The sequence below is a fragment of the Callospermophilus lateralis genome, chromosome 12, assembly GCF_048772815.1.
Source record: "Callospermophilus lateralis isolate mCalLat2 chromosome 12, mCalLat2.hap1, whole genome shotgun sequence".
NCBI classification, from domain to species: Eukaryota; Metazoa; Chordata; class Mammalia; order Rodentia; family Sciuridae; genus Callospermophilus; species Callospermophilus lateralis.
This window is the reverse complement of record NC_135316.1, coordinates 78,344,275-78,356,616: the sequence shown is the minus strand read 5'-3', so window position 1 is coordinate 78,356,616 and position 12,342 is coordinate 78,344,275. Positions and strand designations below refer to the sequence as shown.

At 35.3% G+C, this 12,342-nt stretch overlaps 1 protein-coding gene across 2 annotated transcripts; it reads left to right on the top strand.

Moving 5' to 3' along the window:
- The first annotated feature begins 89 nt into the window (after positions 1-89).
- Positions 90-10,590, top strand: Nhlrc3 (NHL repeat containing 3). 2 transcript variants are annotated; one of them, XM_076872049.1, is made up of 7 exons: positions 90-361; positions 673-825; positions 1,135-1,282; positions 3,311-3,511; positions 4,961-5,052; positions 7,403-7,515; positions 8,789-10,590. In XM_076872049.1, exons 1-7 carry the CDS (start codon positions 278-280, stop codon positions 9,039-9,041), a joined length of 1,044 nt encoding a protein of 347 aa, XP_076728164.1. In that variant the 5' UTR covers positions 90-277; the 3' UTR covers positions 9,042-10,590. The 2 variants fall into 2 exon arrangements, with proteins under 2 accessions (XP_076728164.1, XP_076728163.1); XM_076872048.1 differs by lacking the exon at positions 90-361 and adding an exon at positions 402-501.
- The last annotated feature ends 1,752 nt before the right edge of the window (positions 10,591-12,342 follow it).

Below are 12,342 nucleotides of genomic sequence, written 5' to 3'. Positions count from 1 at the left end.
AGTCGGATGCAGAGACCTCCCGGAGGGCGGGGAAGGGTGGTCACTGGCACCTGATATGGGGGCGGGAACCTGGAAAGGCGCTACAAACCCGGAACTAGTCTTCCTGAACTTGAGTTTCTTTTACCTTCTGTTTCCTTGTACCTCTGGGAAGGGGGTAGGAGATAAGGGTCTTCAGCCGGGGCATCCAGACTGACGCTCTGCAGCTACCAGCCTCTCAGGCTTGGGGGGTTGTCCGGCACCCCTCACCTGTGGACCCTTCCCTCCCCTAGCTCTGGTCATGGCGAGATTTTGGGTCTGCGCGGCCGGTGCCGGCTTTTTTCTTGCAAGTCTAGTTTTGCATTCGCGTTTTTGCGGCTCCCCGGTGAGTTGAGTAGTGAGGAAACGATTGTCAGTGTTGTGAATGGCATGGTTGGGATGAGATGGTGGGCCCTGGCTCCTGCACCAGCTTGTCCCCCAAACCTGCACTTGAGGCTGAACCAGTCGCCTCTTGATGTTAAAAAGGTGTGTGGATACTATTTTCGCCTCTTCCCCAGCTCTAGAATAATTAAGAGTTTTATTATGTTCGTTTTGGTCTTTCGATGTATAACCTCATTCTTTGGAATCTTTAAAAAAAAAAAAAAAAAAAAACACCTGGAGGGCACACTGAATCTTTATCTTCTAACTTTACTTAAGGTTTTAAGGAACTTTGCTTTTCAAATTTCCTGGAGATCAGAGAAAGTTACTTACCGGCTGGATTTGGATTGGCCTAAGTATTCAGACTACTTTACAGGAACAACATTTTGTGTTACAGTTGACTCACTCAACGGATTGGTTTATGTAGCCCAAGTAAGTAAAATGAGGATTTTTTTTTTTTTTTTTTTTTTTATGACAGAGCAAACAGTAGACTTCCTGTTTCACTGCACTAAGTATACATGTACACGCATATTATTCGAGCTATGCAACTTTTTAAAGTTGGCTTAAGAAAATATTTTGGTTTAAAATGTGATAGATATTAATATTGGTGGTTTTGAAATTGGTTTTTTTAAACATTACTAAATTTCTCAATTAACTTTATTTTTGTTTCTCTCCGACAAAATAAAGATTACCATTCCTTAAACCGATGCCATCTAAGCAGTTATTTTTGTATACCTTCAGAGAGGGGATAACATCCCAAAGGTATTAGTGTTCACAGAGGATGGATATTTCCTACGAGACTGGAATTATACAGTTGACACACCTCATGGTATGTTTGCAGCCAGTACACTACATGAACAATCCGTCTGGATCACAGATGTAGGAAGTGGTATGTGTAGTAATATCTATTAAATTACCGTGTGGAAAATTACATCTTTGCCCATGTTCTTGCTTGTACATTTTAAAATCAGAGTTGCCAAATCTAATCAAAATTTCTTTTATAATTCATTGAAATCACTGGTTCCTAAAAATCTTTATATTGTACTCCTGCAGAATCAAGAAGTTAAGCAAGGAGGCTGTAATCATTATGATCTTTTAAACTTGTCAGGGTCCTTTCCTCTTTAAATCATTGGTGGTTCTTCTCAAGTTAAATAAGACTACACCTTTTAATGAAGCCCAATAAGACAGTGATCCTTTAAATGGAATGACTGGAGTCCTTAGCTCTTATTTTCTTGCACCAGTTCTCTTTCAAAAGAGGTTGTGCTAAGAAGTCTTAATTACTTTGTTGCCCAGAGTACAGAGATTTATAGAAACTGGTGTTAATGGTTTTGAATTTCCGCTGACTGAAGCATGTCTGAAATCTTCTGTCTCAAATATTTTCAGTAGACAGTGCAGAAAAACGAAGTAAGCATAATTTAATTTGCAGCTATGAAGAAACTTTTCAGAGAAAGCAGTTCACTTGGACTGGTGGCTAAGACCACACCAGAAATAGCCTGTGATTACCTGAAGAATTCAGGAAGGCATGGGATCATAAATAGAATATTTCTAGTGTTCCTGGGCCCAGTTATGTTCTTGACTTAAGGGACATCCTGTTTTCCCATGTTAGCTAGTTTAGATATTAGGGTTTTGTTTGTTTGTTTGTTTGTTTGTTTACTTTTTTCCCCCTGTTTATGTCATTTTTTTTTAAACATTCCTTATTTTTTTTTTAACATGACTTCACTTGTTCCCAGAAATAAAAAGAGCAGATGAGCTTATATTTCCATAATTTATTTTGCTACCCATGGATCTGGAAAGCAGGTTTTTTTGTTATTTCTCCTTTTTCAAAGGAGAAGATTTCCTCTAATGAAAATGTGACTGCAAGTCAGTCATTAAAAAAAAAAAAAATTACTAATATTCTATCCTTTTTGTCAATTCTTGAGAAATTTTGAGGTTTGCTTTCTCTGATAATACTGTGTTCTCTTATTGCTGCAAACTTTGGCTCAAGGATCCAAAATATGTGTTATACTAAATACACTTTTTAAAATGGAATGCAAGCTGATAGCTTTATTTCTGGTAAGCTTAGGGTAGCCAATTAGTTTGTTGATTACCTATCCATTAGTTCCATCTTATATGCCTTCAAGTTGATTTCTGGTAACTGCTTTGTGATTTAACATTATTAATTAAGGTTCTGCTTTTTTCTTTTGCTTATCAGATCATGTTAACTCAAATTTCAATGTATGTGAGAAAATAAGTTGCCAATGATTTGGAAAGATTCTTTTTTTCCATGGGAAAAAAATCAGTGGGTTCAATTTTTAATTTGTATAAGGAAAATATGTAATTTAAGAAATCTGTGTTATAGGGGCTGGGGCTGGGGCTGGGGCTCAGCAGTAGCATACTTGCCTGGCATGTATGAGGCACTGGATTCGATTCTCATCACCATATATAAATAAATGAAATACAGGTCTATCAACAACAATAAAATATTTTTTAAAAAATCTGTGTTACAGAGAGCTTTTTCTTGCCCACTGAAATTTAAAATCTGTACATTTATGATTGAAATAACAGTTTCCCATGTAAATTGTTCATTTTAAGTTCCTTCTGATTTGCTTTTATATTCCATCTTTTTTAGGTTCCTAAGATAAAAGAAAATAGTACACATAGTTTGTTAACATTATGAGCATTCTTTGTAGTGAGCCAGTGTTTTTTATTTTTTTGAATTTAGAATTCACTTATGTTGGAGTAACTAAGATTTTAATTCATGAACAAATTTGTAATTTATAAAGAAGCGCTATTGCTTATCAATTATAACATTTAACTATTTCAGCCATTTAACCTTGAATTACTGTTTAATTCTATCAGGGTTTTGCCCCCAGTTTATTTTAAAACTGAATGTTGTACAGTAATTTTATTTGTGAGACATTTGTGTGTATCTTTACAGGATCGTATGGCCACACTGTTAAAAAATACAATACCTTTGGTGATCTTGTTCAAGTCTTGGGTACGCCCGGGAAAAAAGGCACTGGTTTGAGTCCTCTGCAATTTGATAACCCTGCAGAACTCTATGTAGATGACACAGGAGATATTTACATTGTGGATGGAGATGGTGGATTGAATAACAGATTGATCAAACTGTCCCAAGGTACATGGCCTTTTTTCTCTGGTATTAAAATAATCTCATTTTTAAATTGGATTTGTTTGCTATTTTGTATAATGTTGTAATAATGGTGGCTGCTTATAAAGAGCTAAAATGTATTTCTGGGAGAAAACTACGGGTGGCATTATCAACAATAAATGATTCTACTATAGGTCTACTTGTTCTTCATCAAGGATAAGGGTTTTCTTCAAAAGCAATTGGAAGTGAAATGGGAATGTACAATGGGTGCAAGAGATAAGTAGAGCTGGGTGAAGTGGCACATGCCTTTAATCCCAGTGGAAGCTGAGGCAGGAGAATCAAAGTCAGCCTCAGCAATTTAGTAAGACCCTATCTCAAAAAGAAAATAAAAAACCAGGCTATGGATGTGGCTCAGTGGTTAAGCACCCCTGGGTTCAATCCCTGGTATCCCACAAAAACAAAATAAAGAGAGGGCTAAGTGGATATCCTATTCAATTAAGAATGGAGAGTTAGGAGCCTGGAATCCCACAGTCTGTTTTAATATAGAGTAAAAATTAGGAGATGGAGAAACTAAATTGGTGAATAGGACAAGATTTCCTAAAGAAGTAGTCCATCAACTAAACTGGTTTCTGTGGGAGGCAAATAGAGGAATGGGCAAAAAGTTCTGGGAGGCTTTATTTTGCAAATCCACAGGTGGTAGATCTAAGCAGGAAAGGAGCTTTGTGTCAATCAAATCTCCCCTTCCTTTCTCTTGCAAACTGTGAAAATACATTTCTGTTGGCCACCTGTTTGTAGCCATTTTTAAAGGGAGCCACAGGAAACTAATACACCCATATTCAATCTGTCTCTTAAATTTGGTTGGTTGGTTTTATCATCGGATTTTTTAGATTTACCACGCCCTATTTTCCTTTAACTGTTGCTGAACAAATTTACTACTAAATGATAAAATGACTACATAATCTCCAAATGATAGAGCTCACTAGAAATATATCCTGATATAGTCCTTCTCTAAATTCAGAATAATCTCATTTCAACTTAATTGCATCTGCACATCCCTAATTCCAAAGACGGTTACATTCACAAATAAAAGAGATTAGGACCACAGTTAATCTCTCGAGAATTGATAATAAAGGAGACAAACTATAAAAACATAATGTTAATTTTTAAGCTCAGTGAAATGATAATATGAAATAAAAGTTGGGAAGGGAACCTATTTGAGAGAGAATGATGTGAACTCTTAATGGTGATTTTGAAATCATTAAAAAATTCAAATGGAGATAATGATTAAAGAAGTAGATTAATTGCTTGAAGCATTGTAAAAATTAGCAAATTGATGAATAGATAGAAAGCCAGGAAAGCATAGTTAAGTGAATGGGTGCATAATTAGTTTTTTGCAATTTATATCACAAAATGTAATATACAAATACTTATGACATTCTATATATTGCACTGACCACATAAATTTACTATTTATAGATTTCATGATCCTTTGGCTGCATGGACAAAATGGGACAGGGCCTGCTAAGTTCAACATACCTCACAGTGTTACACTTGATTCATCTGGTCGGGTAAAAATACAGTGTCATTTGTGTCTGGGACAATTTCTATGCATATGTGTATGTATGGGCGTGTGGATCTGTGTGTTACTAGGTATGTCTGGGCACATGTTCTGGTATGCACTCACACTCATGCAAATGTTGGGGTTCTGTACTGAGGGGGTTCCCCAAGTATTTAGAAATGAGCACAGTAGATTAGAAGGAACAAATAAGGATCCAAACATAAAGTTAGGTGAAAAAAAATGTTGCCCTAATGTTGAAAATAAAGGAAAACTATTTCCAGTTCATGAGAAAAATGTGTTGATCATAAAGGGGATGGGAGAGGTTAATCTTAAACTTGAAAAAGAGCCTCATGGGCGAACTCTGATTCCTACTAGTTCCACTCTGAGGGACAGAAACCTTTAACCAAAAAATTTCGTCTGTTCTTATCTTTTCCACCCCTACCTACTACCACCTCTTCAGCTTTTACTTACCTTCTGAACAGATATCACTTCTTTGGGATTACCTTTCCACAATCAATCGCCATCAAATATTTTTGTATTTCTCTTCATGTTTTCTTACAGTAAGTAGCTTGTACCTCCTCATTATAGTAACTATCATGCTATATTATCATCATTTAATTGTCTCCTGTAATAGATTGTAGGCTGTGTGAAAGCACATATTGAGTCTCTCTTGCTTTGTATGTTAGTGCCTGCACATACTAGCCACACAGACTTATTAACAGCTATTCCTCTTGATTCATAGCGCTTCAGTTTGCCTTTATGCCATTAGACATTTCTTCCATTTTCATTTCTGATTCTGTGTGCAGTGAACAACTGTCTAATTATGATTTGACTTTACATATTGATGAAGAATGTTTTGATCACTAAATCTATCTACCATAAGAACTTAACTGACCACATGAACTTTGCATATAAATTGAGAACTAGAATGTTAGAATTCTAGTTTTATATATTATCTTCCTGAGTTTGGTTAATTATTCCCTTTGTGGACTAATAAAAAGACCAAATTTCAAAGCGTGCAAGACCTAGACCCATGCAAATAAAGAATGGTGAGGAATATTCCAGGAGGCATTGGAGATCATTCAATGGGAGTACTCTGTACTTAGTGATAAAAAGTGAGTGTTAATTTCTACACACTTGTGTTTTTATAACAGCAGCAATGCTATTCTAAGCATTTTACATGATTAACTCATTTGATCATCATGACAACTTTATATGATAAGTTAATTTACTCCAGAGTTAAAGACTTAGTATTTCTTAAACAGGATTTCCTATCATCAAAATTTTTGAGTATTAAGAAGGAAAGATGTTGCTAACAATATAAAGTGTCAGTCAATCCCAGAGTGTTAACTTTATTTACACCTTGGTCATTTGTCTAAGAGAGTGATTCCAAAATCCTTGAACAGACCTGTCCATAGTAAAGAATCACAGATCAGGAAAATGCCTTGAGAAATCACCTTGCATTGTGTTTCTGCTTGAAAATGAAGTCAGTGGCTATCAAAATTCACATGTTGATGAAGATAAAATCAGAATATCACTGCAGAAAAAGTCCCTAAATCCATAAACCCAAGAAACCAATGGACCTGAAGTGCAGGGTTGGGGGCAAAGATCAGCAAAGTTAGCTCTCCCCTCCTGTTCATTCTTCATACATCTCTACAGCCCCTAGGCACATATCATCAAAATTCTTATACTTTATACATGATGTAAATTGCACACACACATGAAATGTCATTTAGAATGAATCTAACTTCCTATTTTCTACCAGGAATTCCTTAATAACTCATTACCTATAACAAACCTAAATTAAGCATATTATTATAATAGTTTATGTGTTACTAACATCCCACCCTCCTTTAAATAGTTCACTTTGGACAACCCTTAGTAATAACAGCAGTTTTAATGATATTGCAATATGAATGAGTAAATGCCTCATTCCCCACTATACTGAACTGCTGAGGGGCAAGGCTGCTTTTACTTACTTGTGTCTAGTAACTGGCAGACCAGCAGTGCTCAATGAAGGTAGATGCTTGTTCAAGGATTGAATGAATGTTGTCTTTTCAGTACATCAATCCTCAGCATTGTGTCCAGTTTTTAGTTACTTTCACGTTTGGTTAAGTAGACAGACCATTACAGCCTGTGGATTAAGACACTTGGCCATAGACTGTGGCTTTCTTGCTTGTAAGAGCTTTATAGACAATGATTTTAACCTTTCTTTCCTTATCTGAGAATGGGGTTGATACTCCTTAGTAACTGTAAGTACTAAGAGATAATGTGTTGGAAATGGATGAAAAAAAAATTTATTATTCTTTTTTATTGTATCGTGGATCTTTTTTACATTTCGAGTGTTTTCGGTTTTTCAGGTATGGGTTGCTGACCGAGGAAATAAAAGAATCCAAGTATTTGATAAGGAAACTGGAGAGTGGTTAGGAGAATGGAATAATTGTTTCACAGAAGAGGGACCTTCTTCAGTTAGGTAACTATTTCTTTTTAGTTTAAAATGCTTGTTTTAACTGATTTATATGATTAATTTCCTCTGAAGCTAGCTAAAGTTTATAATATTGTTAACTTTAAGCAGGGGAAAATGGACAGAAAAGTATACAGAAATATTTGATGTCTGGGATTTTTAAATCCCAGATAAAGTGAAAACAGTTAAATTTCCAGTGCTCTGTGGAATGTCAGTATCAAAGATAATAAATATGTGTTAGACATCTCCTACAGCCTTTGGCAAATTTCTTTTTTTTTTTTTAAATTTATTTATTTGTTCTAATTAGTTATGCATGGAAGCAAAATTTTGATTCATAGTACACAAATGGAGCACAATGTTTTATGTCTCTGGTTGTACACGAATTAGAGCCATACCATTCTTGTCATCATTATGTACCTAGGGTAATGATGTCCATCTCATTCCATCATCTTTCCTACCCGCATTCCCCCTCCCTTCCTCACCCTCCCTTTTGCCCTATTCAAAGTTTCTCCATCATCCCATCTCCCTCCCACCCACCCCACCCCCTTTATGAATCAGCATCCACTTCTCAGAGAAAACATCTGGCCTTTGGTTTTGGGGGGGATTGGCTTACTTCACTTAGCATGATAATCTCCAGCTCCATCCATTTACTTGCAAATACCATGATTTTATTCTCTTTTAATGCTGAGTAATATTCTGTTGTGTATATATACCACAGTTTCTTTACCCATTTATCTATTGAAGGGCATCTAAGTTGGTTCCACAGTTTAGCTATTGTGAATTGGGCTGCTATAAACATTGATGTGGCTGCATCACAGTAGTATGTTGTTTTTAAGACCTTTGGATAGAGACTGAGGAGTGGGATAGCTGGATCAAATGGTGGTTTTCTAAGGAATCTTCATACTGCTTTCCAGATTGGTTGCACCAGTTTGCAGTCCCCAGCAATGTAAGAGTGTGAGCCTTTGGCAAATTTGTAAGCAAAGAAGGAAAATCAAAATTTGAGTCTATAGTATTGGACCCAGCCTAATGCCAATTCTCTATTAGTTTCTATTTGTTTGCGGCTATCATTTTTCTTAATTTAAGCTAATTTTGGGCCACAAGTACTATTTTAGATGTTTTCCCCCTCAACAGAATTAGACCAAATTAAAATTCTTCTTAAAAGAATATTTCTGGGAGTAGCTGCCTATTTATTGTTCAGTATTGTAGGGGAATAAAAATATTTACAAAAGTAAGCATTTATCTTTCTTCTGTATAAATTTATGTAAAATGTCTTCCTCCTTAGATTTACTCCAGATGGGAAGTACTTGATTGTGGCCCAGCTGAATCTCAGCAGGCTGTCCTTTCTGGCAGCACCCCCGGTGGGAAGCATTGGTGACTGCTCTGTGATCAGCACAATCCAACTACCAGATCAAGTTTTGCCGCATCTCTTAGAAGTTGACAGAAAGACTGGAGCAATCTATGTAGCAGAAATTGGGGCAAAACAAGTTCAAAAATATGTCCCTCTGAATAGCTATCTTCTTGCATTCGATGTATAGAATTTTATTCCTGGCAATACTTGAGGGCATGCCAGTTCAGGTTCATAGATTCATTAAAGGTTTACCATTGCTATCCAAGCACAAACATTTTGTTTATTTTTACCTGATACATTTGATCAGAAGTATTGATTTTTGATTTTATGCCATTAAGAATCATGTTTTGTTGATATTCTTGGGATTTACTTTTACTTATTAAGTGCATAAGGACATTTTAATGAAAGAAATATAACTTAAAAAAAATAGTGTCAGAAAGAGGAACTAAGATTGTAACCTAGTTATTTGTTCTGGCAACTTCCTTGGTTTACAAAAAGTGGGAATCAGATGAATTCATAGGATAATTTATTGAATATCACATGAAGAACTACATTCATTCAACTTATAAAAAATGACCCCTTGAGAAATTGTGAATAGAAAGGGCTTTTGAGTAATTTTGAGTACCTGCAGAGTGCCAGGACCTGGAGATTCAAAAATGAGGCAGCAGGATTGTCTGCCTTTTGAGTAGCTCAGGATCCAGTGGGGAGACAAGTGGACAGTCACAGCACAGACAGCAACGCACAAGTGTGGGACTTTAGTAGGAGAGTGGTACTCTGATTGGATTCATGGAAACTGTGGGGGAAGTCAGCTTGAGCTTGAACTTCAAAACTCAGAAGGATCTTGGCAGGGGATGCAGAGGCGAAAACATGTTTCGAAACCCAAGTTGTTTTTTGTTCTTTAGCTAAAAGATGCTTAATGACATCTTTAAATATAGGAGTAAAATTACATTTCATAAGCACTTTACTAAGAGGAGTTTTTATAAATAAGTAGAAATTTTTTTAAGTTAATGATGGAAATAGGGCCTATCCTCAATTTTTCCTATTTTTCTTTTCTATTTTTAGCATAAACTAAGTACATTTCTAATATTTGCTACCTCAAAATTTTTTTTTCAGGAGAATTATTTGTATGGATATGTGCCAAATATTTGGAGCAATTCTGCTATTCTGTTTCTGCTTCTATTTCTGTCCTCTTCCCTCACATTGGTCTGAATATTGGCTTCCAAATTAGGGCCATTTTTTCAGTTTGTTCCAGTTTATTCTAGGTTTTGGGGGAACCTTATCATTGTGATCTTTCAAGGTTCCTCCCCTTTATCTAGTGTTGTACTGTGAATTGTATAGCATATGAAGAGTCTTGAGCTAACTTTGCTCCTCCGCATTATGACTGGAGTCATAGTGAATTTATGACTGAATCTGTACTTGTTTATATGCATGGATCATAATGTGGTTAGGAAGGTAAATCTACCACCAGGAAACCCTAAGGCCATTGATAAATGTGTCTGTGCAGCTTGAATGCGTTGTCTTTGTTGAGTAATGTGGGAGCATGGTGGCTTTTCCTCCTCCTTGAAGGCTGTGAGGGTGAGGTACAGAAGTGCCCTTCAAATCTTATAAAACTTGCGGAAAATGTTTTTCTGTATATATGCAAAAAGTGTTTATTTGATTGGTAACTTGCAATCACAGTATTGCACTTTTTTCCTTTGGATTAATTGGTTAAATTAATAAGAAATGTGTTTTTCATTTAAAAATATGCATATTAAAATTTTGAAAAAAAGTTAATATTATCTGGCTTTCCAAATAAAGATTGATTTTATTGTCATAAAAAGCAGTTTATGACTTCTTATTCCATTAAATATTCAGCAATCATAATATCACAGGTTGGTGCTAAGAGAACATATCCATCTTTATAAAATGTAAGCTGCTCTGCATAAATATTGATAGAGGTTGCTTGGAAGATTTAAACAGCGTGGCTTCATTTGAGGTGGCGGGTGGTTACGACTGGGGGTGCTAACTACCTAATTGTCTTATGTTTCTATAGCAGAAGTGGAACCTCTTTATGCCTCAACTTTCTAGGTTCATTCTTGGGGTAGAGAGGAGAGGAAGTGTTCCAATCAAAAACAAAGGCTAAGGTTTTTTGTTTTGTTTTTTACCTACTCTATAAGAGTAAATCTTTAGAATGACATGTTTGTCATGCAGAGAAAGCTTGGGTACAGTCTAATGAGAAACAAAGAGGATCTGTTAATTTGTGTGTAGGTCTCTTAGCAAAAGACTGCTTCGGTCACTGTCTGTAAGGCTAAGACAACAAAATCCTAACTTTTTTGACTTTTGCTGGTTTTAAACACTTAGTATTTGAAAGCAGGATGGATTGTATGTGCCAACAGCATTAAAATTGGGACCCAGCCTAATGCCAATTCTCTATTAGTTTCTATTTGTTAAAATTGGGAACTCCTAGGATTTTACTTCTTAAACTCCCTAAAACATGTCTATATTTTTTTAAAATCCTGCATTTATGACTTTAAATTGCTTTATTTTCTGCAATAATTAAAAAAAATTAAGTCAGAATAAATAAGCTTTATTCATAAAAAGGGGGTGGGGTTGAGCCAAAAAAAAAAAAACTGGATAGAGTTACTCAGGTAAGTGTCCTCTGCCTTAGTAGTTGGCAGCTGGTTAGAAAACAACCTACTTAAGCCATTGCTCTACTTCTGGGAGTTACCCTGTTTTGCACTTGGGTTGCATTACATTCTTCATACAAAAGAGGGCACTAGAGTTCTGCTTATGGTAAACATTTCTTGAAATAAATGTGGGCCAATGTCGACCTCTATAACTTTGACTTTAAAATTGAATCTACATTAATCATATCTATACTTTTTGTTCATCTTGCTTACATCTTGAGGAAAATTAGTTTATAGATGACATTTTTCAAGGACTGGAAATCCACTGTTTAATTGAACTTTTCTACATTTAAAAAAAAGTTTAAATTTAATTTTCAATAATTCAAACTGACAGATTGAGGTGAATAATTCCCTTTAAACAAAGGAAAAACTATAAACTGATTATGTGAGTTCAGTACAATAGAAAATGCATTTAATCAGCAATTCCTTTTCTTATACTAGTTTTTTTTTTAGACAATTTTGCCTTCTGGTTTATGATTCTTTTAAATATAAGAAAAATGGGTTATTTATAGAAATGCCAATTCATTTCTGCACCTGACACTTGATCAATACAGTCTGAGTTGATAGAGTGAACTAATCGTCGAACATGTAGATACTCATTTTATACAAAAGAGCTAAGTAGAATTGGAACAATAAAAACAGCATTTCTTAAAACCTTTACTTCCTGTATTGTAAATAATAATAGTTAAAATTTAATTCTGCTTCTGTGTAATTTGTAAAGAAAAGATAAGTGGTTTTTGGTGTTGATGTATACTATCTGTTGATGTAATAAGTGTTAGAGATTTTTTTCCCCTTTCATTTACCATTGGAAAAAACTTCTGA